The following is a 27,800-nucleotide window of genomic DNA, read 5'->3' as shown; positions in this document are numbered from 1 at the left end:
AGGAGCAGTATAGCAAGCTTATAGATAAGGAGATATGGTTGGTGATGGGTAGTTATTGTCATTGCCAGCAGGTTGTGACCTTTTTTTTTTTTTTTTGGTCTTCACCTTACAACTTGGGTGAAGGGCCCCACTTTAACTCTTTGCCCTGGGCCCCTTAATTTCTCTGGGCGGCCCTGCCTGTAAAGAGATTTAAGCTGTGCATGCACATAATAATATTATATGTAACTTTGAGGTTATACTTTTCTGTGGTGCAGCTTGCTGTTTTAGCCTAACTTTTACAACTAGCCCAATCATCATTTACAACTAGCCAAAAGTCATTTACATCTAGCTTTTTGGCCACAACTAGCCCCTTTTTTAGCCCCTGGGATTACATGGTAAACACAGGATAGCCACATGCACTTCAAAATCACTGGGCCTACTATAGCTATAGTGTCTGTTTACTCTGTTACACAAAGCATAGGATGTTGACTGAGATGTATGTACTGGAGGGACAGGATTCTCTGATGTGCACATGTGCAATGCAAACTCCCATTATACTCTTTCACATCATTGACATTGTATTGCACCTACTTACCCATGAGCAGGTTTCTCCCTTTCACTAATGCTCGACTAATGCACTTATATGCCTTGCCTTATCTAATTCTCTTCTAAGTGCCTCCCTTTACATACAACATATATGTTCAACCTCTTTTGTTGACATGTGTTGGTTGATTTTTGCAAAAGCTGCAGCTGGTCAATGCCCTCATTCCAAGCTTCAAACCACTTCCCTCTATATGCTGTGCGTCATCACTATACCATGCAGGTATTCATGATGATGTCACCTGCTGCAGGACATCTCTCCATCAACATTAAGGCCCACAACTTGGACAAGGCTATGGGAATCACCCAAATAAGATGTTCTTAAAAATTTAGCATCCTGGTCACATGACAAAACCATTCTAGACAAGCGGTGCTTCATCTGTTAGTTAGTAACTGTTTCATCATTTCCCTCATCTTATAAAGTATATGAACAGTCCTTGAGTTGGTATGTTATGTCGACTGTTGTCTGATTGTGAAGCCCAATGCAGAGCGGATATACAAAGTAGTAGGTATGCACTTTATAGTATGGTTGCTTAGCTCCAAAATAGGAACTGAGTGGACAACAGCACCAGACTTTTATAGCATAGCTATTCTTCTGGTGACAAATATTAATTTTGGGGTACAAATATTATTGCAACCACAGAAATATGAGTTATCAACTGCTCTATTAGACTGTGCATGAGTGCAGCTGAACTTGGGATTTCTTATATTGCTAAAAAAGTGTCATCTACACCTTTATCTAGCTATCTGTTACCTGTGATAGTTTATAGTGATATTAATGATATACCAAGCTAGTGCATAATTAACTTTTGAAAGTACAATAAATTTCATGTTAAAATTTAAAATTCATATAAAGCAAAAAAAATTTTTCTAAATCACTACTATAGCAAATCTTCCAGTGGCAGGATAGATAGTGAACCTATACCTCTAGTGTAGGGGGTGATATTACAATTCCAGGTGATGGATGCACTGCCAATCAATGTATATTTGGTACTGATCAGCAACTTAGCAGCAGCAGTGTTAAAAGTAGTTCATCAACTCCTACTGGTATGTCTAACCCGACAACAGAAAAATGCTCATCTAACTGTTGTGAATATTATCATTGACTCCATTTCAACCCAGTGATTCATCCACACTTAAAAAATGTCAACAGCTACAAGAAAAACAATGCCATAATTTTTCATCTAGCTGGTATTCTACTTACTCGTGGTTGACATTATGTACCACTATAAACACAGGGAATTTTGTGTCGATACTGCACAGCAAAGAATTTATTATGCTTTGCTAAAAATGGAGAAGATGCAATTTGTGAGTAATGCTTTTAACAACTGGAAAAAGGCTCATGAAAGATTTTCCAAACATGTTCTGTTTGATTTGCACAAAGAAGCTATTTTAAAATTCAGCTAAAAAAGCTTAAAAGGTGGTCACTAAAACCTATATAAAAAACAAAGAATTGCGAAAAGGTAGTGATAAAAAGGTGTGAAAAAGAAAAAAGAAATGTGATCAAATCAGGACTTGAACCCTAGCCATTATGAAAACCTTTGCAACTTGAGACTCACACTTTAATCACTAGTCAACTATAGAATGGTTTGGAGAATTATAGTACATATCTGTAATATCTACTCATATCTGCTAAAAGTCAACTTTTCACTGATATATCGCAATATCGATACCGATATCAGTATCAGTGCACCTCTAGAAACTTATGATGACTATGGATGAAAAGCAGGAGGTTATCTTGCTCGGATGGATAAATTTAGTACTTTTTGGGACTAAAACTGGCTCACTTAATGTTTTCTGGGACTGAACAATTGTATCTGACATTGCAAGGTAAAGACACCACTATCACTGTTCAATATTTGACAAGACTAAGGTCTGATACTACATAACAAGCACCCAAAAACTTCTAACTTTGACATTCTTTTATAGCAACCAAAGTAATTTTCAATTGTACTCAGCTAGTTAAGTAATTACTGTATTACTTGTAACTCCTGGCCACTGGTACAGGATACTAGTGGACCATCAGTGCTGCTCGTACAGCACTGTAAAGCTTTAATAAATAAATACATAAATTTGCTGACTTTTACTCCAAAGCAGTAGAAAAGTCCAAAGGGTTGACTTCTGACCCTGTTTTACCCAAGATATAGGAGACCCCTCAGTGGATTGGTGATGGAGAAGCCCCTGTGCACTTTTCTGACACAAAGGTATTTCAAGCAACAGTACTTCAAAATACCAGACTTACTCATTAATGAACTTAAGTGAAGATTTCAACAAAAGTGAGGATTATACCAGTAATGTCTGTTTTAGAAAATGTATTGCTAGATCCTGCAAATGGAAAATTTTGCTCTTCAATATTACCAAAAGAATTTGATATATACAAAAGTGACCTTGACTTGTCTAGATTAAAAGTTCAGCATTCAATGTTACTCAATTTAACTGCAACACATAACACAAATAGCAAAATACCAATAACAAAGGTAACTATAATCTGTGATATTATCAAAGAAACAAGTACTGGAAAGAAAATGTTTTCTGAAATAATCAAACTGGTAAAGAGTTTCCACACTTTGTCAGTCTCAACGTCAACCACAGAAACAAATTTTTCTGCCTTGAGGCACTTAAAGACCTTTTTGCTCAGCACAATGACTCAAGATAGACTAAACCATACACTTATCACATTCATACATAAAGAGCATACTGATTGTGCTGACGAGAAAGATATAGTTAAGGTATTTATATCAGCCAATGACAAAAAAAAGGAAATATTTTGACTTTTATATAATTTATAAATGCTAGTTATAGTAGTTAATATGTAATTTCTATATATAACTTATCAGAGTATTATATTTTAAATCGTAAGAAACAAATAGCTAGTGAGATGTCATTGCGGACTGTGTCATGCAATTGCAACTTGGAAGTTTGCGTAGGCATAGCCTTGAAAGTTACATAGCTATTATTAGTTTGCTGCCTGAACCCCTTCTGGTTGTTTACATAATTAAGGCTAGAACAAGGGCTAAAAATGCCCTCAAATTCAGTCAAAGGAAACTTACAATACTCCCTAGGGGTAGGGAGGGGGGCATACCCACAGATCCCCATAGATTACACATGTTGCACACTGAGGTACTGTGAAGTACCTTAATTATTACTGAAAGCTTTCTAGCTCCCCCAACTTGAAGATGCTTCCTACACCTATGGATATGCATAACAGCATAAAGAGTATGTAGAATGATCACTATGGCTGTGTTAAATTACTACTTTTTAACAATGTAATCTTTTTTTTTTGGTACTTATGACTGTTCATAAAAGGTTTTTATCCAAACTTGTCTATTTTTGTCAGTGCAAATCACAGAACAAAAAAAAATCAACCACCTTACAAACAAAAAAGTGGTGCAAAAATGCTTAGAAAAGAAAAAAAAAGTTGACCAACCTAGGACTTGTACCCAGGCCAATTCATGCTAGGTAAGGACTGCTAGGCTAAGAACTCTGTATTGTAGATTAGCAATTGACCGATGCAGTGATACCAATACTCGTAATATCGGTATTGATACTGCAGATATAATATTGCCATTATTAGTATCGGTGCAGCCCTACATAAAATCAATAGTGAGTTCCAGCCCTCCCTTTCCCTTCCCACAGGGTTGCTACACCTATGTTTAAATGGTGCCAATAACATGACATGTACAATCAGCATTGTAAAAAAAATTGTGTGGTGCACTTCATTCACTTGACCATTTCATTGGTATGATACGTGTGATGTGCCAGAATTAACCATTTGAGATGGCCTCACCCCTGCACAATTTTTACATTCATTATTTATTATTGTTTGTATAAGCAATACCTGTGTGTCCTGTTTAAACAAGTGTGTTGTGTAAATTTGCAAAAAAAAGCATTATCTTGCCTTATCTTAAGTCTTCATTGGATCACAAATATATTGTTATTGTTATTACTGTCCAGCACCAAAGGTTTGACAGCAACTTGTGCAACAGCCTTTAAGTATGTGGACATAGATAAACTACAACAATCATATAAGACACACATCTGACAAACTGTTACATTTGTTCAATATTTCCTGAATGAACAATATCTCTTTTCACATGAATTATAAGGCTGCAGTGATGATGATAGTTACTGTTCCATGTTGACAGTTGTGATGGGAGAAGGTCAAGTTTAAGCAATGGGAGATAGATTTTACACAATGCATGCACACTTACGATGCTTAAGTTCTTATGCATAGGGTTCAACAAAGTAGCATTTTTCTTCCCATGCGCATTCTGCTGACTATTAATACAATTATGTGCCAGTTTGTGTGTAGACAAATTGGCACAAGGGAAACAGGTTGTGGACAATTGCTTAACCACACAATCACTTAACCACACAATCCCAGGGAAAGCCCCTAACCAATTAACAAATAGTGTCTATTAATAGGAATGTCATCTGCAGGTGCACATATGGCTTTTGTGGTTTGTGAATCCTTGCAGCACTTATATTTATACTACTGTACCAGTACATGCTAGACTACTGAGAAATGATCCCTTCAGCATGCAAATATTACTAGCTACTAATGTTTTGTTGCAATGCATGAGAGATACTATTATATGTATATATAGTGCTATAGAATTAACTACCAGTCAATGGTCATGCAATATTAATAATTATACGTACATACATGTAGCTGAATATTTTACTAACTGACTGATTGACTAATGGCTTCAGCCAAACATGACTTGACTATCGCTAATGTTACAGGCTTGATTTCTTCATTATTTGATGCTACTTAGGTCCAAGATGTGCCTTTTTTCCCAGTGCAGTAGCAATGGCTTCTCTGAAAAGAAATTGTCTGTAGCTTCTCTAATATCAGTAACTTTTGTATGGTTGCAGAAGCACTTCTCGCACTGTTCTTCGTTTGTAGTACTGTGTAATGGTGGAACATACGTAGCTTAAACAAAGAGTGATATATGCCACTTCATTTTAATTAGTTGATAGTCGGGTGCATTTAGGCACAAAAGTACAATATGTCTGGTGTCATTCTTCCTGTAATGTGTTATGTTAATCTGATAATATTATTGTTACAAAAAGGTAAAACAACAGAGTTATTATGGGATTTGAAATTTAAGTAAGTATCATAGAAATGAAAAGAAATGAGATTGCCTACACCTGCAGCTATATAGTGGACTTGTAATCCCTACTTCAGAAACTTATAATATATTATATAGGGCTAAAGTAGAATGAATGTATGTGCATTAGTATAACTTTAGGTGTACATGACCTACCTTCTTTCGATAGCTACTTTTTATTTCTATAATCCCTACTCAAACCTAATTTCTTTGCACTTGTACATTAGCAGACAATAACCATTTCTGGTTATGTGTCCAGCAAACAGAGCTATAAATTTTCATTAACTTCCGATATTATAATACATGAAGTGAAGATATCACAGAGTACCTGGGTCATCTGTCTCTCTGAACCCTGTTGATTGGTTTCTCATTTGGTGATGATGATTAATTGAGCATCCATTACTGTGTGATGCAGGAGTCCCACAGCACACCACATGGCATTTGTAGGCTCTTAATGGGCACCTTTGTACCTAAGGTCCATATTTAAATGATTGGTTTTGCTGGCCAGAAAGGAAATATCACTTTTAATATAACACCCACCAGCACAGCAGAGTCTAAGAAAATCTGGACTAAAACTGGTGACAAAAAAGGACTGTTTAAATTCAAATTACATCATTTCATCATCTCCTAGCACAGTTTGAAAACACTTTGATGCAAATACTGTGGTTATAATTACATCAAATAAATGCTGCAATCTGATTGATCTATCCAAAAACAGTTGAATGTGGTATAGATTCCTTAGATCTTTTGCACAGGCACTTGTACTAAAAGTGATAAACTTTTACAGGACAGTCTGGCCAGCAAGGCTACTTCAATTGTCTACAGGCTCCTCACAGTCATCTTTCTTACTTATCGATGAGATGCTGTTTACCAGTGATTCTCATATTCTCACCTTTTCATTTAGATATATCATATTTTTCTGCCATGTATGTGTACATACATCATAGTATAAGCTGGAAACTACATGACTCTTCACTTCCAATAGATTAATTGTACACTACAGATTTGGCTGAGAATACTTGTGGTATGTGTAAACAGGATTCAGTGTGGTTGCAGAGGTATTAAAAGAATTGACCATTGTGGTTTATTGGTAGGGATAAAATGTTTTTGTAATGTAATGGTTGTTTCCCTTGTATCATATTGAACCAAATATAGATCAGGTTACAACCATTTTGTAGGGATATTCAATATCTTAATTGATGTTGTAGTGATTAAACAAGCACCCACATGAACCTGTCAGTTCAGTTTCTCTTGCAGGTGATGACACTTCACTATAGTAATTAGTTGCGTAATCATGCAGGCCATACTAGCTGTATACAATACATGGTCTATGGTAAGTTGAAAATATACAGCACAACTACAACTCACACAAATGTCAAAACTGGACAAAGGTTTATGGTTTTCTAGCTAGATATTTAAAGAGTGAACAGGTTCACGAACACGTTGTGCTTGTAATAGCTATAGCTTGTCTCAACAATATTATTATTATTCTTTGTTGTGTAGGCCAGCGTTGAAACCGGGTCGGGTCATCCGGGTCACATTTTCTCCGGGTCATCCGGGTCTGACCCGGTTTACAATTTATCCGGGTCTGACCCGGTTTACAATTTATCCGGGTCTGACCCGGATTGGATCACGTGAGAAACGAAATTGTTCGTTTGACGACGTGGAACTTATAAACGCTATCGCGTAGCTCTTTCGTGAGCCACGCCCACTTATCGAATTACCAACATATGCTCAGCCACGCCTATTTGTTAGTAAGTGCAGTATGTAGCACGAAACTGAGGGTATCTATGGTGAGGGATAGCTATTGTCAGTAGGTGAAGACCTTTTTTTTTTTTTTTTTTTTTTTTTTTGGTCTTCAACCTACAGCTAGGCTGAAGTTGCAATATTTACTCAACACGAATCGAACGCTCAAAATGTAGACTCGTTCGCTCACCCGAGACTAGCCGAAACACGTCTCGGCTTTAATTAATCCGGGTCACATCCGGGTCAGCAGTAGTGACCCGGTTTCAACGCTGGTGTAGGCATGAGATTTGAGGCTATTATGCTCATAAAATTGAGCAATATGCTTTTGAGCAGTAAATGATCACCTATTATGTTCACGAATAGGCAGGGAAAGGGCTAGGGGGACCACGGAGCTATGCAGGCATGAAAAACATTTTTTTCTTCCTGTAAATATACACACAATGTGATGCACCAGTTTTCTTGGCCACATGACACATTAATGTGTCTTGATTTCATAGATGTAGCAATGGAAATTTGATTGCTCTATATGTGTTCTATTAGAATTCTTCAAAACAAATGTGTGCTTTATTAGGGTATTACAATAATATTATAAAAAGTCAAATAAAAATACAATTATAACTTCTGTCTTCAATAATCATCATTGTGTCTGTAGATAAGACCCCAATCCAGCATTTGGGGCCATATAGTATGAAATCATGAACAAAAACAGCCAAGCTGCGTGTGGCCTTCAATAGCCAGGGTGAAAAATGTTGTGAAGTGAAAGGTGGCAGCCAAGAAATGGCTGTAATGATGTCAATAATGCTAATACATATTAAAAGTGATCCATTTCTTGGCTGCAACCTTTGATTTCACAACTTTCTTCACTCGGGCTATCACCCTTTTTTCACAGCTTGTGCGGGTACCCATGAACTGAGGGTTAGCTATTAAGCCAATATTAGTGGTCGAACAAACAAAAATAATGTTGGTCTCATTATTACCATTTCAGCTGTTAGCTAGCTATACTCAAACATAGGTTTGATGCAAATGCATTGTTGGATGTTTTAAAGAAATGCATTTGGCATACCAATAGCCACAAGTAGGTTGCAAATACTCCATCTAACTATCTAAGGTGATCTTATCATGTGCATGCATACCAACAGTTTTCATTGTATTAGTCTGTTGTAACACATGCTGGGCAGGCACTGACTTCTCCTGTATGATAATAATAGGCTGGAATACTGAATTAAGTTGTAGAGCCACCACCAATTGTCTCAACTATGTATGGGATAATACATGAACTCTGAAGTTTTGTCTACTAATAATATAGCAGAGAAAAACTTCAGAGGAGGAAAAAATTCTCTCAATTATAACTAATCAGGTAGCTAGATTTGTTTGTTTAGAAACACATTTTTTAATATTATTGTTGTGTAGCTAATCCAGATACAGTGAAGGGTGGATCTAGGGAAATTCCAAGAAAGTGGCAAGCAATTTGCTTTTTTTAAAAACTGATAACTATAAACAAACATGCAAATACTCTATAATAAAGCTGTGACTGCTCTATTAAAATAATAAGCCACCATTATAGCCGTAGTTACGTGTTCACCAACCAGTACAATTATGGCACCATCAATTAGCTAGTTAGGCTATACTGCATGGTCAGGATAATATAGCTCACCCATGACAAGCTATATTATGTGTCTCAATAACCATCCTAAAATGAGGCACCAGGTGTATGTCTATCTTGTGTTACAATTTTAGTTTGATATTTTGAAGCATTTCATTGCAAGACTTAGTTTTAGCCGTTCCATGATCTGAACAAATCACCCAGTTTGTAAGTTAATTTCATGGTGAAATTTCTACATGGTCTAATCCTAGCAGAAAGAATCTTTAGGTGGGAAACTTCACAGCAAGAAAGTTTAACATTGCTTTATCCAAATGTGCAAAAAAAAAAAAAAAAAAATTTTTAATTTAAAAAAACTGATGAAATATTTTTTGATTGAGTTTTCCTTCAACTTTTTGTGTGTGCCCAAAAGGATGCATGGCTTTCCCGAATCATTATCAGGTCACATATATTTTCTGGGTTTTGCCTTAAATGAGCGCAATGAGTATAGACTGAAGAGATGAGTACACATGGTTTAACCAATGTAATTAAAGAGGTTTGAGTGTCCGTAGCAAGAATGAGCTCAAGAATGAAGTGTTACCTTCACTGATATGTAATAGTGTACAGTCTTGTTTAGCTTTATATTTGAATTATAATTTAAGTATAATTTTGGTGCACATAGTTACATGATCCTGTTTCAGTTCTTAGGCATACAAGCCGTAAAAAGTGTTTTCAGTTTAAATCTTAAACCATTTTATTAAATTACAACTTCATTTTTGGGGGGAGGGAGTGCTACCTTGATTGTACACTAGTACAATACCTCCAATAATCAACAACTACATTATAACTCAGGGGCGGTGGAGCAGGCCAAAGAGTGAGGGGGCCAGGCCAGCTGTAAGTTGAAGACCAAAAAAAAAAAGGTCACAGCCTGCTGACAATAGCTGCTCTCCACCAATTATATCTCCTTATTTATAACTACACATACGTAGCTAAGTAATTTGCTACACTGCTTCTCTGAATACTGTGACTGCTCTATTACTTTAGAGTGTCCAGATCCTGACTGTTCTATTAGAGTATCTCGATCTTTTCTTGCAAACAGTGTCCCAAAAAAGTGCCCCCCCCTCTCCACCGCCTATGTTATAGCTCCATGCAGGGCAATAATTGTACTAACAAATCAGTGCTAGTATACTTCACTTGATAGTCATCTCTACTTTAGTCTCGCGGCGCCCGACCCTAAAAAGAGGGTCTGGTGAAACTGTGTACAAAAAGTTTGGCGCTGCCGGAATGTTGGAAGCTCCAATCAGATCGCTCCATTTCAAATTGGTTATGTAATGCGTACATTTCAAAAGATTCGCGGCTTACTGTTAATTACATCCGGTGACTCTGCCGCTTAAACTCATTGAGAAAACAGCCATACTATTCTGTTGGGTTCGTTTTAATGTTGAATAAATAAAGTAGCGCTATTGGTTTGGTGATGCTGTAAGCGGATCTGGTTGAATGGATGTTGTGACGTTACCAGTGCACTTACGTAACACGTAAAACGTCATCCAATAAACATTCCAGAGCTCAAAATTTTTGTACAGAGTTTCACCAGACCCTCTTTTTAGGGTCGGGCGCCGCGAGACTATCTCTACTTTAGCAAACTGGAAATCAGTCATCAAAATTTGTGGCTACCCATGAAGTATCTTAAAGCTGGGTAGTGCAACAAACTGAATGGTTGTCTCTCTCAAAACTTAACACCAGCTCTGCTACTACTGCTGCACCTATACCGATAATTAATACATAAGTTTATCAGCTAGCAGCGTTGGAATTAAAAATTCAGTAGCCATATATCACAAATCAACGTTGAAACCGGGTCACTACTGCTGACCCGGATGACCCACTGACCCGGATGTGACTCGGATTGACCCGGATTAATTAAAGCCGAGACGTGTTTCGGCTAGTCTCGAGCGAGCGAACGGGTCTACATTTTCAGCGTTCGATTCGTGTTGAGTAAATATTGCAACTTCAGCCTAGCTGTAGGTTGAAGAACAAAAAAAAAAAAAAAAAAAAAAAAAGGTCTTCACCTACTGACAATAGCTACCCCTCACCATAGATACCCTCAATTTCGTGCTACATACTACACTTACTAACAAATGAGCGTGGCTGAGCGTATGTTGGTAATGCGGTAAGTGGGCGTGGCTCACGAAAGAGCTACGCGATAGCGTTTATAAGTTTCCACGTCGTCAAACGAACAATTTCGTTTCTCACGTGATCCAATCCGGGTCAGACCCGGATGACCCGGAGAAAATGTGACCCGGATGACCAGACCCGGTTTCAACGCTGTCACAAATACCTAGAAAACATTTGGTAAAACAGTATACACACTTTGAAAGTGTATAAGGAGTATCAACAGATTTTGTATGTGATTAAAAACATGCATGATATGATTGACTATGCTAATATTTCAAATTAAAAATTAGATTATACCTAACTAAACAGTGTATTAAAAATCATATAGAATGGTTGTGCAAGTGAAATGCTAAATATTTAACATGGATTAAAAACAAAATAAATACTAAATCACTAATACTGCACAACTAATAATGTATAATGGTCAGGGTTCATGTATGACATAAGTGATCAGTTCATGGATGATAAATCTTGGAAGTGTCCACAACAGCTTTAATATACATCACATCATCTTTGACATAGCTTGGATTATCAAGGACCGACAGTTTAGCAAATTCTGGGCAACCACTGGCAACATTCATATCTGCTTTTGGTCTCTGGAAACTGCTTGACTGTATATTGGGTTTGAATGTCTGCACCAAATGCTTCTTTTGATCCTGATCAACAAGAATCAAGCTTACTTTATGCTCAAATGGCCACTGAAGTAATGGATCATACTCGCCCCTCATCAAAACAAAGAAAATTGAAAGATGTGTTTCTTCTCCAGTGCCATCACCATTGAGATAAGCTCTGATGCACATCTTGTAACCATTTCTTCCTGTGTAGAATGGTGGTGAGTAGATGCTGGTGATTCGACCAATTTTAGCGTCACGAATTCTCCTCCTCATTTCTGGTATACGCCACAGAAAAGCTCCATTGTGTGTACTGGCAAGAGATGCTTGTAATTGTAACTCTAATTCTGAATGATGAACATTGAGGATGTTTAGAGTACGCTCAACTTCCAAGACTTTCTCTTCAACTTGTTTGATATATTCCAGTGGATAAGAGTTGTTATTGTTGTATGGGACCAGTTCACCACTCCTCATTTCTTGTAATGAATAATCTCTCTTCACCTTCTCAATTTCATTAGTAAACACATCTACTTGCATACAAGCTTTACTCATGGAATTCTTAGTAATGGCAACATCACTGAACAGTTTACTATAATTTTGTTCCAAAGTAGAAAGCCTGTCATCAGTAACACGTACAATATTACCAACTTGAGACTTGGCCACTTCTTCTGATTTGTGTTCCTTCTCTTCCACTTTCATGGCTAGCACTTTTATCATCTTTTTGCTATCAGTGTTTTCTTTTTGTAAGGTTTGGTTCTTCCTCTCCAGATCATCACACTTAGTCTCTAGTAGTTCAATTCTACTGGTGACCAGTTGGTACTCATTGGTCATCTTCTCTACTGACTGATTCATCTTGGAGAACTGAACCAGTAATGGTTGTAGGTGACTGGCTAACTTGTTGGTGTCTTGTAGGTGCTCATAGTACTTCTTGCTGTTGGCCTATGTATGCAAAAAATTGTCATAATGAATATGTCTTAACATTAATCCAGGGCTCAAATTGCAAAATTACATGAAGGTATACTAAATTTGCATGAGGCATAAAAGACTGGGGAGAGGGCACCATTTATAAACAATCACTTTGCATACTGTTTAAAACTCCCTTTTAGCCATCAATTTCATTACTTTAGACCTTGGATGTTGCAAACAGTTATGCAGCTTACATAACAGATTACTACAGATAATTAGAAAACTATGACTGCTCTATTAGAACATCCTGCAATTGCGTGATTGCTCTATTAGGGTAAATTGATCTTGGAGCACTCCTACATACGCTAGTGGGATAGGTTGAGATATGTCTTCATTCCTCATTCTATAATGTTATTGCTGCAACATAGCAAACTGCCAAACAGCTAACAAGGTATATCTATACTTTGTATATCCTAGATGCCCTCAAATTGAGTTGTGCATTTATCAAGTAGCTATATTCATGTATCCATTCTATCTATTTTATACACACCTCAAACAACACCTCTTCTTCACCACTACAAGGACATCTGATCCAGGTACACTCCCTCATCACATGATCAGTAAGCTACAATAGTACATTACAATGTAACATAGTTCATTGTAACTCTACAATAATTATTACCTTAAGTGCTGGCATCTCCTGCTGGCAGAGATGACACTTTCTCACAGCATTAGGGCAGTTATCACCATGAACCTGTAAAGGTACAACAAATAATAGATTATGTCAATGTTGAATGTAATTTTGTAGCTACAACATGTGAGCAGTTTCATAACAATCACCATAATTTTCAGCATCATTCACAAGGGTACAGAGAGTCTTGTCCCCTTCTTCCTACCCAAAAGCATACTATTTAAATTAATGTTGATGCAATACTGTGTACGAATGATCAGTGATAATTTCTTTGGTTTTCGTCAGTGCATTTGCCTTTTCTTATTTGTGATAATGTCAGCCGTTGACAGAATGTTGATTATTTGGAGCCTTGTATACACCATAGCAATCATTCACACTCCAGCCAGCTAACTTTTTTTGATTTTATATTCTCTAGCGTATACTCTCTGTACACTTGCAAAAATACTGAAAATGATGGATGATCCCTTACTTTTAAATCTTTGTATGCCAACTTTCGTCCACAATCCTTACACTCTACTAGTCGTTGCAGACACTCATTCTTCAAGTGATCTTCTAGTTTAGACAGTAATACTCTATCACCACATCCAGTGTACCTGCACTCCACTGTGATGTACTGACAACTTGACAAGTGTTGATCCTGTAATAGTACAAATGAGTTAACATGTTCATAGTAAATGAAACAACTCACAATGAGATCTTTAAACAATCCCTTCCATTCACATCCCATCTCATGGTTGTGACACTTCACTAGTAATCTATTGATTTCTCTTTTGATGGCATGATCAGGCCATGTCTGCAGACAATACATAGTCAATAGTAAGTTGATATAAATAGACCTATGCATTACTATAAATCTCAACAATCCCCTGGTTCAGGAATAGTAATTATATGATGCATATTACTGAGCTACACCAATGGGCCGACAACTATTTGAAATCTCATACAACTCACTAGAGATTTGAAACCTGAAATTCTCATGACCAAAGCTTTTAGAGTACTTAATATCAACTATTTTAATTTGACTTATGCCATGAAATTTAAAATAATAATTTGAACTGCTGCACCATGCAGTACATATAAAGTGTGAATGGATTCAGAAATTTGTTGCTTGTCTCAGCAAAATAACTTTTGTATTAAGAATTAGTAATTGTGACACTGTATGCAATCAGCATTGATTAAATCAGCACCTGGTACTGTAATAGAAGGTGTTGATAACACTGATATACACTGAAGAATGAAATAGCAGGGACAAGCAACTATATATAATCTGGTCTACCCCCTCAACTGTTGTGACTTTCATGGTTGCAGGCGGAATGCTGCGTTTGCAAAATCACCCTCATGCAATCCCCTATTGGTATCAGTTCTACTTACCATGTCATTAGTATCAACTATTACTGCTGTAAACTCACTGGTTGAGGTTCTGTTAGAAGTACAGACAGTAATAATGGTGAACACAGCATAATTGACAGCTAACCTTGCATCTTCATAACACTCCTTACAATATCGTTGCCCAGTCTCACTGGTTTGTATGGGATCCTTCAACACTAGTCTGCAATAGGAACACTTCAGTCCTTCATGAACTTCTCCTTTTCCTTGCAAGCTGAGCTTGTATCCAGGCATGTCCAGTGGAATCAACAGTTTCTGAAGTTGTAGTAGCAGAGTAATAACTTCAAATGATACACCACATACGGCAGTCACATTTATGCACTGTTATACACTTCACTTCTGTACCCTGACTTCTGCACTCTGCAAGCTCTTTTATACTATATCAGTGGCAGGGAATTAAACATATGTCATGCGGCCTTGTTTTTTGGGGAATTTTTACTGATTTTCCCTTACCCCATGCCAGTTCGCACGTGATCTACACTTAACGCCGGATTGAGGTTGTGAGTTCTCTGGTATAATAGTGTGTGGTTTACGAGGTGGTTTACTTCTTGTCTTTGCATTACTTCTTGTCTTTGCACTTGTCATTTCTTGCTCGGCACACACTGATCATCAGTACTGTATCATCAGTACTGTATCATCGGAGCTGGTCCATCAGGTAGCTATTGTCAATGCGACACTTTGGTGTCGATACTGTTAAATACCTGAACTTGACGTATACGTGTGTATGTGTCAATGGCGGATCCAGGATGGGGCATTTGGGGCAAATGCCCCCCTCCCCCCCCTCTCCACCTTGTGGAGGAGCCAGCCATGCTTCTGCGGATTAAAACAGCTAGTAAATTTTATGTCAGGCCAACCAAGATCAGTTTAAAACTTACGAAAATATGCACATTTTACTAGCATTTATTACAAATTCACCTGAGAACAAAGCGAACCGAAGTCAAACTAACTGTAAACTGTAAAATAGTCACCCAGCACCTTCGTGCGTACTAAGCGCCTCTAAAAGAATTATCGTGTTGCTGTTATTTAAGACATTCAGAGCCTTTTAAACAGTTTTAAGACTTCACAACCATCTGAAAAGGCCAAAATGGCAAATATCAACAGTGAGACACCACTAAGAGGTGATTATTTGCTGCTTTAAAAAAGCAGCACTGAACTATAGAGAATATGGTTCTCCCCATGCATACAACCACCTACAACTTACCCTGTTTGTGCCCCTCCCCTAGCCAGCTCCTGGATCCGCCCCTGTGTGTAGTCTATACGCTTCATTTCGGCTCCATAACTTAGTGTATGCACATCGTGAAATACACGAACAGGAGAGGGTGAGGCGTAATTTGTTGTTTAATATTAAATCTTAAACCGCGACGCCACACTGGTATTTTGCTAGGTCTACAGTTAGGATATTTCTTACAAAGAGCAGGAAGAGATTATGTGATAATAGAGAAAGCAGCTGTAGCAGGTGAGTGTGTTGTTTCAGTTTCGTAGTAGTATCTGTTTTCAATCGTTGGGCAAAGTCTCGCGTGGCCTGACCTTTTCATTTGGTCGGGAAGGGTTTTTCCGGGGGTAGCCAGCGGGGTTTTACTCTTTTCACCACCTTTCATAACCCTTACGTAATATTAAGCTCAAAAGCATCCAGACTTCCTACTGTAGTTGTTGCTCTCTCTCTCTTCGACTTTAGGGAACGCATCTAGTAGCTAGTTGCCGCGAGTAGTCGACTTTAGGGGATGCGTCCAGTAGTTGCCGCGAGTAGTAGACTTTAGGGGAAGCGTCCAGTAGTTGCCACGAGTAGTAGACTTTAGGGGAAGCGTCTAGTAGTGTTAGCGTTAGGGTTAGGGTTAGAGTTCAGCTTTGGTTTCTTCTTCACCTTTAGGGTTAGGTTCTTCTTACTATATACAGCTTATTTCGTTAGTCACATTTATAAGATACAAAAGAAGGGAATCAAGGGAGCTAGCAGCGGTAGTATAATCGGTAGAACACTGGACCATCACACTGGGATCCTGGGTTCGATCCCCCTTCAATATTGTACTTTTTTTTTCGCCTTTTTGGTTCACCGTTTCTTGTCTAAGTTCTGTAGGGTTATGAAATAGGGTGAAAAGCCAGCGCCCACGCAAAAAGCCAACACGGTGTACGAGAGTCCCAATATTTGAGTATTTCACAAATATTTCTGTATATTTGTAAATACAATGTAATTCTAATTTCGAATTCTATCGTGATGTTTTTACCTCAAGTTTTTGCTAATACTTGTACAGGAACACCTGAGAGAGTAGCTGGGAGCTTCAGAAGAGACACAGGTGTACTTTGCACTGTCAATTTGAAACGTTGTATAGCGTGGCGACCGTAATTAAACTCATGAAATATTTTGGATGGGATTTGGGATTTCTTAATATTTAATGGATTTCTAATTGGATTTCTCAGATAGTGTACAAGAGTCCCAAGACGTTGGCTACCCCTCGGTATTTTCCCGACCAAATGAAAAAGAAAAAAAGTCTGGCCACGAAAGACTAGGTTGGGCAGCCCAAGGGGTGTCATAATATAGTCTGGTGCCACCCGCCCCTTTGCTGCCAAAAAGTAAATACAGATACTAAATCATTTCTAATGCTGAAATTTGGTGGTAGCCAATTAATGTGTGCCAAACACAAATCGCCTTGGCAATGCAATGCTTTTGTTCAAATTGAAGGGCGGTCAACTGACATAACCAGCCGTCGTGTACGCTGTCTAATTAAATTCCTTTTAGTATCTGTATTTCACCAGACCCTTTTTACGAAGGGGTGGGCGGCACCAGACTAGGGGTACCACTGTACTGTAATCTACAACTGCGGTCAAAGTCAGTCAAGATCAAGTTTGACTTGTCAAAATTTGTTTTCATGCACTACTTATATAGCTTTGACTGTCCTGGGAAAACAGCTTTACCATTTGTTGTATTTTGCTTAATTTGTTTGTTTAATGACCGCAGTTGCAGCTGATCATAGTATAGTGGCTGTTTGAGTGACACACCCTTGCAGAGACTTTGCTGCAATGAGTATTGCAGACTAGGTATTTCTTGCCAGTCAAAGTTGGCAAGAATTACATATGATGGATCGGCACATTATGTAATTTGGTGGATACAGGCTCAGCAAATTTACCTTGCAGCTAAGTTTGATTATTAGGTGAAGCAAATTTCTTTTAGTTTGCCCATATATAGGGCCTACTGTGTTTCATGGACTGGATTCCAGAACTAGACTCACAGACTATATGTATATGCTTGAAACAGATTCTTAACAATACACCAGGTAATGTCTAGTTCTTGCAATACTACAGACACCATTGCAAGCTGAAGCTACTGGTATTTGCTCATCCTTATAGATCATGAAGATCGTATCTTGCATGAACTAATTTATTAGAATAATTGCAAAACATGTACCAGTAGTGGCAGAAGTTATTGTTGTAGCATAGTCTCAGGATTTTAACTGCTTCATTGCTCCAGTACTTTACAGTGAGTGGTCTATAGGCTTCTGTTATTGACTATTATGTACATAGTCTCATGCTGTCCACCCCCCTCCCTCACTCATTTGAATAGTATGTTCCCCTCCCTGATTCCTCGAACGGTATGTCTATGCTAGCTACAAGTCAACTAATGTGGCATGCATTGTGTTGTAGTGCATCCATGACCTTTGTAAAGAGCAGTACCAGCAGTTGAAACTTGACAATGTCGTCAACATTGCAAGGGTTAGATATTGGCTTGTTTATTGAGAGTCTGTTCCAAGCCCAATCCATGAGACCAATCCAGTAGTCCGGTTTGTGAAATACATTAGGCCTATAGGTATAGTTTGATGAACACATTTCTTCAGAATGCACAATTAGAAGGATGTGTCTGTCGCACAAATAAAAATGTGAAAGGAATACTTCAAGAAATATGTATATCTGTGTGTGGCCAGCATTACTTGCTGTTACTTATCCTGACTGTTCAATACTAAATTTGATATTTATTTCAGCCCTAGGCCTCTTGTTTATGTTTATATTTTTATAGTAATAACATGCTTACGAGGGATATAACTAAAATATATGCAAGCCTGAGAGCATGCAGCGTTCTGGGGAGAGTGCGTATATCCCAAGTAATCGTGTTATAACTGTTATATTCTATACCCCAGTAAATGAAACGATTATAGATAACAATTTGTATAGGTAATCACACACATTTGAGTGCAATTAGGGAATAATTGTATGAGTAGCAGTCATATAGATAGCAATTTATAGTGAAACAGCACCTGCTGGAGATCAAAATCAGTAGAAATCTTTGATGGATCAGACATTTTAGACTCTTTAGTGGTACCACGCCCATCTAGTCACGATTATTGAGTTATCCATGAAGGAGACCAGAGTTCATTGAAAATATTTTTTTATTAGCTGAGGTGGATAATTGTTGGTTGATTTAGGCACTTGTTATGAGACTTGTTTACTATCATACAGTACGGTAGTACTGTATATTAGGGATCATGGAGATTTGGATTTTCCTAGCCAAAAAATTCACCCAAAAACCAGTTTCACAACTCCATCCTGGCACCTTGGCGGAATTGGTTAGGTATAACCAAGCCCAAAAGTACCTTCAGTATGATCCTAAAGGCTTCCAATAAATTGTTACAAATTTAAAAAAAAAAAATTCAATAGAATTTTCTACTGACTGCCTGCCTGCCTGCCTGCCTGCCTGCCTGCCTGCCTGCCTGCCTGCCTGCCTGCCTGCCTGCCTGCCTGCCTGCCTGCCTGCCTGCCTGCCTGCCTGCCTGCCTGCCTGCCTGCCTGCCTGCCTGCCTGCCTGCCTGCCTGCCTGCCTGCCTGCCTGCCTGCCTGCCTGCCTGCCTGCCTGCCTGCCTGCCTGCCTGCCTGCCTGCCTGCCTGCCTGCCTGCCTGCCTGCCTGCCTGCCTGCCTGCCTGCCTGCCTGCCTGCCTGCCTGCCTGCCTGCCTGCCTGCCTGCCTGCCTGCCTGCCTGCCTGCCTGCCTGCCTGCCTGATGCCTTCAGGAAAGCGTAACTTGATAACAGCTAAGGTTATGGGCTTGATTTTTTCACTGTTTGACGTTGCTTCGTCCCGAGACGTGCCTTTTGGCATACCGCAGTACATACAATGCATGCATCATAGACTTACTTTTGTCTTCCTTTGTGTCCCATTTCTTTTTGCTGACAGCCCAAGGTGTCAATTCATGGTAGTGTGATGCATGGCTTCCCTACAGTAAGTTTGTAAATGGGAATTGTCCATATTTTCTGTGGTGACTGGACTGGTTGCAGAGACGATTCTAACACTGTTCTTCGTTTGTAATGCTGTATAACGGGCTGAACATAGCTGAAAGCGAAGTGTAATGGCTGCTGCACTTTCGAGGCAGTAATTGATAGTTGGGGGCGTGCGAATCGTCGTATCAGTGGTGACTGGGTTGTTGCAGAGGCACTTCTTCTACTGTTTTTCGTCTGTAGCGCTTTGTAACGGGCTGAACATAGCTGAAAGCGAAGTGTAATGGCCACTGCACTTCGCTTTCAGCTATGTCACTGCGTAGTCACTGTATTGGTTTTTGCTGATATATACACCCTTGGGCCTGCAGCCCTTGGGCTTTTTGGTGCATAAATCAGCAAAGTGTGGTATAACCTTACTACCAGTCCACAGATGTCAATGTTCTTGACAGGTTCTTTCTACCTGCGCTATCCAAGACACAGAACACTCATATCAATTAACAAATGATTTACTGGTGAGTTATTTGTATTGGTATAAACTAACATACAAGTATAAATTGCTTTGTGTGCATGTTTGATAGTGTAATTTATCTGAAACACATTACTTCATATTTTGTATTGTGAAGGTTCAACTAATAAGGAATTCAACTTCAGACATGACTGGAACTCTCTTATTAGTGATGATGAGTTTCTACAAGTGCGTCATTACTCTAAGGACTACTTCCCTCCAGCTGACTCCTATTTGAGTATAATATTTGTTTATATTTATGTAAATGTTATTATAGTAGTATAGCTGCTATTTATAGCTTATTTCTAGCACATTGGCATGTTTTCTAGATGGTTTTGGCCAGCTGTGTACTATAAGTTGAAAAAATAATTTATGTAACCTTTTGAACCTAACACATGTGTATGCTTTATTGCTACTATGTACTATGCCTTTGTTACCCATTCAGTGTGTAATGTAAACTGTTGGGAAGTTTAATGTTTATGAATGTAAAGTTTGTGCTAATACCTGAGTTGATTATGTACTCTTGCTGGAAGATGTCTTGTCCTATGTATTAACCTTCTTGTATGTAGGTCACTTACTTACAAGACTTTGCAAAAAAAATTAACAGTACAATTCAGAGATTGTCAGTGTAACAAGGGAGAAGAATGATGGCCCCATAGCTGGCAAGTTCATACTAGAGAATCGTAATGGAACTTTATATCACTGTGGCATAGTTGTTGTCAGGTATTAAATAATCATTTATCCATCAACCTACCCTATATATACACTCGGTACTGGCATGTGGAAGCCTAATATTCCAGAGGGATTCCCTGGAATTGAACATGCAGAAGTACAGCAAGTCCCATACTGCGTACCACACTCCATGTCACTTCGTCATCACAGGGTTATGAGTCAGTGTCGGTAAATCCTGAAGACTTTGAAGGACAAACCGTGCTAATCATTGGAAGAGGTGATTATAACAAATACTTTATTAAGTTGTCAAGTTAGGAAACAAGATTTCCTTTTGTTGTTTCACTAGGGAATTCAGGATTTGAAACAGCAGCTAATATAGTAGGGTCTGCTGCATTCATTCACATGACTAGCAGGTACCATACCTACATTAATAATATGGGAATTACATGTGTTACAATAATATCATCATGACTATACTTAGTGTTCATGATACCCATGTTATTGTTGTATGTGTTTGTCTTTGTCAGAATTAAACTAGCGTTTCAGACCCACTATGTTGGTGATTTAAGGTCAGTCACTTTTGTATTTGTGTGTATAGTGATTACTGATTAGCTCAATGTAACTGGTATCATACAATACAATAGTAATCATACAGTACAATAATACTGTCATGGAGGTTTGCACTTTCTCATGAAAACAAATGTTGACCAGAAATCAGTCTCATAATACCTTCAAGGCACCTTGGCAATATTGGTTAGGTATAACCAAGCTTTCAATTTGTTTTATTCAGTGGAATTGTCTGCTGATGCCTTCAGACCAGCGTAACTCAAGGCCACAGGTTTGATTTTTCACTGTTAGACACACTTAAGCCCGACAGGTGCCTTTTGGTGCACCACAAAGTACTACAGTGACTTACCTTTTTCCACCTTTGTGTCCAATTTCTTTTTTGGTGGCAGGACAAGGTATTCATTTGTGGTGCTAAGAAATGACTTTCCTGTGGCTGACTATCAGGTTTCTAACAAGAATTTTCCTTTTTTTTGTAGTCACTGGATTGATTGCTTAGGCATTTCTCATACTTTTCATCATTTATAATGCTGTATAACGGGGAAGCATAATGGCCACACTTCACTTTTAGTACCGTATAGTGGGAAATTTTCGAGGGATGAAACTTTCGTGAAACTGTGCAAAATACGATTTTCATGTTTTTTAATTCATGAAAGTCTAGAAAGCGGGTAATAGCTACGTGTATAAACTGAAATATTTCACGATTATATTTTCACGAAGCTATCATCGCTCACGAAAGTTTTGTTCCTCGAAAATTTCCGGCTATACGGTAATTGATGGTTGGGATACAAATTCAGGCACAAAACTAATTCCTAATTCAATAGACTGAAGTATAAGGATTAAATGTCCACTGGTATATCTTTAAGAATAGGGAGCCTCCCTTGTTTCACCACTTGTGATCCCTAATTGGACTTAAATTTCCTAATATTTCATTGTACTTGTGTATTACAGGGCAGTCAATAATGGATTGATTGATACATACCAACTAAAGTCACTTGATGGTCTCTTTGGTATGTCAACCATACCACTGAGTAAACAGCTAACCGTATGCCATATTTTTTAGAGTCAGAACTGGGCTCGCAGAATCAGGCTATAGTGAAGAAGGACAATCAACTTCATTTGGTACTGAACGAAGAATTTGACAGCATTGATCAGGAGATACTTGATAAATTACGGTAGTCAAAACATAAAAGTACTGTATTTCTACATGTAAACATGATTTGGGACTTAGTGTGAATTATTCTTTAGTTGACATGTGACTGTCAACAGATAGCCCCTAATAGAATACTTATTGTTATCTAGCTGATAATCTTGGCTTCAGGAGTTCGTATGACCGGATCATCAGGTGTATGGGATTCAAATTTGATTTCTCCATTTTCAATAGTTCAGCACAACCAGATGCCTCACCTGTGGGAGAGTTTGACAAGTACCCCTTTGTTGTCTAACTACGAGTCATCGAGTGTACGGGATATGTTCTTTGGTTAGTAGTGTACTGTAATGACTATGTTGTATTGTTTAGTGCTTTGTTGTGTTATGTATAATGTTATGTCTCTTGTTTGTTTGTACTTGTAGCTGGAGTTGTGACTCATTCCTTAGACTACAGGATTCTGCTGCTGGCTTCATACATGGGTTTCGTTATACAGGTGTGACTGTTATTATGCATGTGAGCTATGGGACCTAACTAGCAACTGGTTAATTGTAACTGACCAGTTATTTTTGTAAATTCAACTGTTACTGTTTAAATGACTTCTAATATTTTTACACAAAAGTGAACACTATATGGATTCTCATGTGTTAAGTGTGGTATAAAAGTTCTCAATTCAGTTAACCAGATAACTGGCAGTCTAGTAACTGGTTATGATATTCCACCAAGTTTCATTTCTCATATCCATTATACAAGAGTAGTGCTCTCCTACTGTTTCTAGTTTTCAAAACTATGACCTTACAAGTTTTAATAGCATCAAGTGTTTCTCTGAGGAAGTAGTGGTTACTGATAGGGTATATAATATATAATCATGCATTTATATATAGACTTTCATCATGGGAGTTTTTATGTGGTATATATACAGTTTTATAAATAAGTACCTCTCAACCCAGTGTGGCTTGTGGCATATGCCACATCCCAATTTGTGGTTTTAGTTGTTTTCATAGTGTTCTTTGAATGTGATGCTTGGTGTATGCACATGAGTATAAGTTGTTGAGCGTAGTGTGTGTGTGTGTGTGTGTGTGTGTGTGTGTGTGTGTGTGTGTGTGTGTGTGTGTGTGTGTGTGTGTGTGTGTGTGTGTGTGTGTGTGTGCACGTGCACGTGTGCATGTGTGAGTATAAATATATGCTGTTGATAATGACAAGTTTTGGTAATAACGAAAATGTGTTCATTTGGTATATGGACACATACTACTGAGGCTCCTTTATAATAAATCCAAGTGAAATTTTTGTTTAGTAGGTAATTATATACATGTGATGGACTTGAAAATTTTCTTAAAGATGTACATACACAATGCTGCATATTTTTGCCATTTAGACATCTGGTCAACTCCACCATTCGTTTTTCACTAGATTGGTTATTGTCCTATTGAGACTTGCATGAAAGGCATTCAGTTACAGCTAATAGAGAGTAATTCTTTGTCTGATTCCCATGTAGAGGGTAAATAAGTAACAATCCCTATTCTGCTGTTATATCATTCTTTTGATGTTGATGTTGTATAGGAGTTACTCATTGACTAAATGTATACATGAATACATTGGTTGTCACAGTTTTTGATCAAAATATCATTGATATAACTACGGAGTCAGGTCATTGGGAGTTATATCAATGAGCTCAAGGAGGTGATCAAGTGCACTTAAACTTCTAAACCGTGTGTTCACTTTTCACCTTGTACATGCTCTCTCCAATCTCCAATGGTGTTTGTACTGTAATTATCATATCAACATATTGAAAACAAACATATGTATTATATGTTTGGCCTGAATTTGTGTAATACCAAGGGATACTTTTGCAAGTTGTGGTAGCTGGTCTGACAACTTTTTCTTCACTATATGCCTCACATGATGCTTGTATCAATTTGAAAATTACTATAGGCCACAGTTGGGCATTCTTGCTGCATGATGAGCACACAAATTAGGCTAACTGCCAGCTAGTTTGTGCAAGCACCTGTTCCAGGAAAGTTAGCTTCACTGAAGTGATCACCATGCCAAAAAGTTCAACAAACAGACTCCACGGGTGCTTCATGTGGCACATGAAGGTGAAGACGTATTAGATAATACCTTGTGTGGCCAGAAGTGTGAGGAATGTATGACCTATGATAATCAGTTGAGACTTTTCACAGTAGGCACCTTGATCTAGGCATTATACTGTAACAGAGAAAAAGTGGTGAGACTAACTTGCAGAGTATAGTACAAGTATAAAGTGTGCAGTATATATAATTTCAAGAAAAATTGATTCCTCAGGTCCACTGCCTTTTTCAACCCTAAACCAAATTTAAAACAAGGGATTATGTAGCAAAATACAGACAGACTAGAATCTATTACTGCATGTAGTGGAATGATGTTTATGGTGTTGGTTTGGCACTATATATGGTGTGGGTTGTGGTAGCATTACCTAATGTGGTATGTTAAGTTTTAGGTACTGTCCACGGGGAAATTTATAGCAGTATAGGTATTTGTAATGGGACCCCTCTATGCTAATTAGGCTAGTCTAATTGTGTTAATGAACTTATAGTGCATCCATGGATTAATGTGAATCATGAGTCATTTAAATATCTCCAATTTGCATTGTGTATTTGTAAATAATGGCCTTCTCAGTTTCAACTACTATACCTGCAAAGCTCACAGTACTATTGTAGCATGCCTATCTCCCTTGTTCAATATAATTATCCAAAAATTTTCATCTTTGTTGTAACTTTATAGCACTAAAACATTTTGTGTAATATATATATATATATATATATATATATATACTGTATATATACAGTGGTGTACTGGGAAGTTTGGTAAAGAGTGTATGATCATACGAAATATAGCTTTGTTTTGTATGAACCAAAATCCAACACTTTCTTACCATGGTGGGTAATTACCATAGCTATGTAATCATGTTTTTAAAAAGTAGTATGTAAACTGTTCAATATACAGCAGCCTATAGTCTATTACTCCACTGGCATGGAATGTTGTACATACACAATAGGATGTAGAGTGTTACAACTGAATACATACAGGAATGTAGCCATTATGTCAATTCATCTGTTTAGGCCTTGGACATTTGTTACATCTTCCGGCATGTATTCTCCCCACTTCCTGTAAACAAATTGCAAAATAGTAAAAGTTGATATAGATTATTTGGGATAGTATATTCACTGTACATGTTGTAACCTTCATTGTTTGTGATGTATTCTGATAATTCTACTTTAGCCAGAGCACTGTTCAAACACATGGAGTGGCGCTACCATGAAGTTCCTTGGCCGTTTGTTACTCTAAGCCCTGTTGATTTGGTTGCTCACTTTGTGAAAAGAATCAACGAAGCATCCGTTAGTAACATTTATTACATTATACATGTGTATATTTAATATGATGGTAGAGCCCAACATGTGATAGTTCAGTTTAGGTATGAATAACTGACTATAGCAAGCTGCCTGGTATGGTTGCTACATTTACTTTTTGGTCAATTTTATGGTGTTAGCAAAGGTTGCATGGCATTGAATTCAAAATGGTATATAGTTGGTAAGCTAGCCATAGCTATAAGGTTTCTGTATGATTAGCAGATTTATGGAATTTTCCTGGGTTTCTCCCTTATAGCATGTGGCATACTAATCAAAACATGCTATAGTATCTGATGCTGTTTTTTTTTTTTGCAGGGGATTTATCAGATGTTTAACATTTTGGCTGATGTTGCTGTGATAGGTAAAATAACCTGACAATGTGGTCTAATGTATTTCACACATATAGGAGAAGATAACATGATAAAGTATTTGGAAGAAGTACCTATTGCATCTCTGCACATGTTAAAAGGTTTGTTTGGGTGTGTCAAATGCTGTGTATGTTTGTATTACCAGTGCAACCTCTTAACTGTGAAATGAAATCAACCTGGTAAGGTACTTTCTACTACTTAAACTTCCTTAGGAAGACTTGTAAGTTTGTCGATGCTTGTACAGATTCACTAGATACATTCAGCCATTGTTTTATTTAAGTATAATACACCATATATAGACATTACAAGTAGGGCTGAGCGATACTACCGTTTTAGCGATATATCGCGATATTTTGAAAGTATCGATATCGCAATGTTTTGTTATTAACTATCATGATACCATGCCTGTACATTACTGTCATTAAAAATACATTTGTTATGCAGTACTAGGCTAAGAATCCTTGTAAATGATAAAGTCTACCCATCTGGTTTCCCCTGCAGAGAGGTGTGAACACCATAACAACCTCAAAGCATGTGTTACAATAACTGTTACTGTAAACAAGGATGATAGTGGCTAGTTTGTTATCACCTATAAGGACTTCCTGCAGGAATGCTGAGCAATATGCTATGTAGCACCAGCTATGATTGACTTATTTGTAAGTATCGTGAACTATTCAGTATCGTGAACTATTCGGTATCGTGAATAGTGGCTTTAGTATCGATCGTGATGAGTTAGGAAGGAAAGGATGACAGAAGACTGTCAGTATCATCAGCCACATAATTCAAGGGCAAGATTTATGTACATGATACATGTGAATACATGCGTCTTACTACATCTTGTAACACAGAAGGCAAAATCTAAAAAACGTAAAGTATCATATTCCGTGCTCTACTAAATCCCCTAAAATGTATTCATGGTCATTAGCAAAAGTGTTGCTAAATTGCGTATTATTTCAGGTATGTATTAGGAATGTAGGCTGTAAAAACAGGATGAACAACAGGAAGATTTCAATGGATATAATGATATCACAGATACATTATAATAAGGGAGCTGCTATGCCAGTACAAGCTCACAATAAAACAAAACCATTTACTGGTCATTATGTGCTATAGCAATACCAGTTTAGCTGGTTGTTTTGGAGGAGCCTTTATTCAATGATCTGGATGATAGCTGTTTAT

General features: G+C 37.8%; 1 protein-coding gene and 1 pseudogene across 2 annotated transcripts in view; one reads left to right on the top strand and one right to left on the bottom strand.

The window, feature by feature from the left end:
* Nucleotides 1–11,349: 11,349 nt before the first annotated feature.
* LOC136251119 (TNF receptor-associated factor 2-like) overlaps nt 11,350–27,800 on the bottom strand; it is a 32,662-nt gene continuing 16,211 nt past the window's right edge. Inside the window, exons 1-8 of one of the 2 annotated variants that reach the window (XM_066043500.1) lie at nt 15,238–15,369; nt 14,873–15,039; nt 14,770–14,818; nt 14,087–14,191; nt 13,868–14,035; nt 13,390–13,461; nt 13,258–13,332; nt 11,350–12,740 (exon numbers count right to left, since the gene is read on the bottom strand). In XM_066043500.1, coding sequence (XP_065899572.1) covers nt 11,646–12,740; nt 13,258–13,332; nt 13,390–13,461; nt 13,868–14,035; nt 14,087–14,191; nt 14,770–14,818; nt 14,873–15,039; nt 15,238–15,369 — 1,863 coding nt within the window. In that variant the 3' untranslated portion in view covers nt 11,350–11,645. Of the gene's footprint in view, nt 12,741–13,257; nt 13,333–13,389; nt 13,462–13,867; nt 14,036–14,086; nt 14,192–14,769; nt 14,819–14,872; nt 15,040–15,237; nt 15,370–27,800 lie in introns of those variants that run through there. The other variant, XM_066043501.1, reaches the window with a different exon arrangement.
* LOC136251123 (FAD-dependent oxidoreductase domain-containing protein 2-like) overlaps nt 15,987–27,800 on the top strand; it is a 51,399-nt pseudogene continuing 39,585 nt past the window's right edge.

This window comes from Dysidea avara, chromosome 3, assembly GCF_963678975.1.
Source record: "Dysidea avara chromosome 3, odDysAvar1.4, whole genome shotgun sequence".
Lineage (NCBI taxonomy): Eukaryota > Metazoa > Porifera > Demospongiae > Dictyoceratida > Dysideidae > Dysidea > Dysidea avara.
The sequence above is the reverse complement of the archived record's forward strand: the minus strand, read 5'-3'. Positions and strand labels throughout refer to the sequence as shown.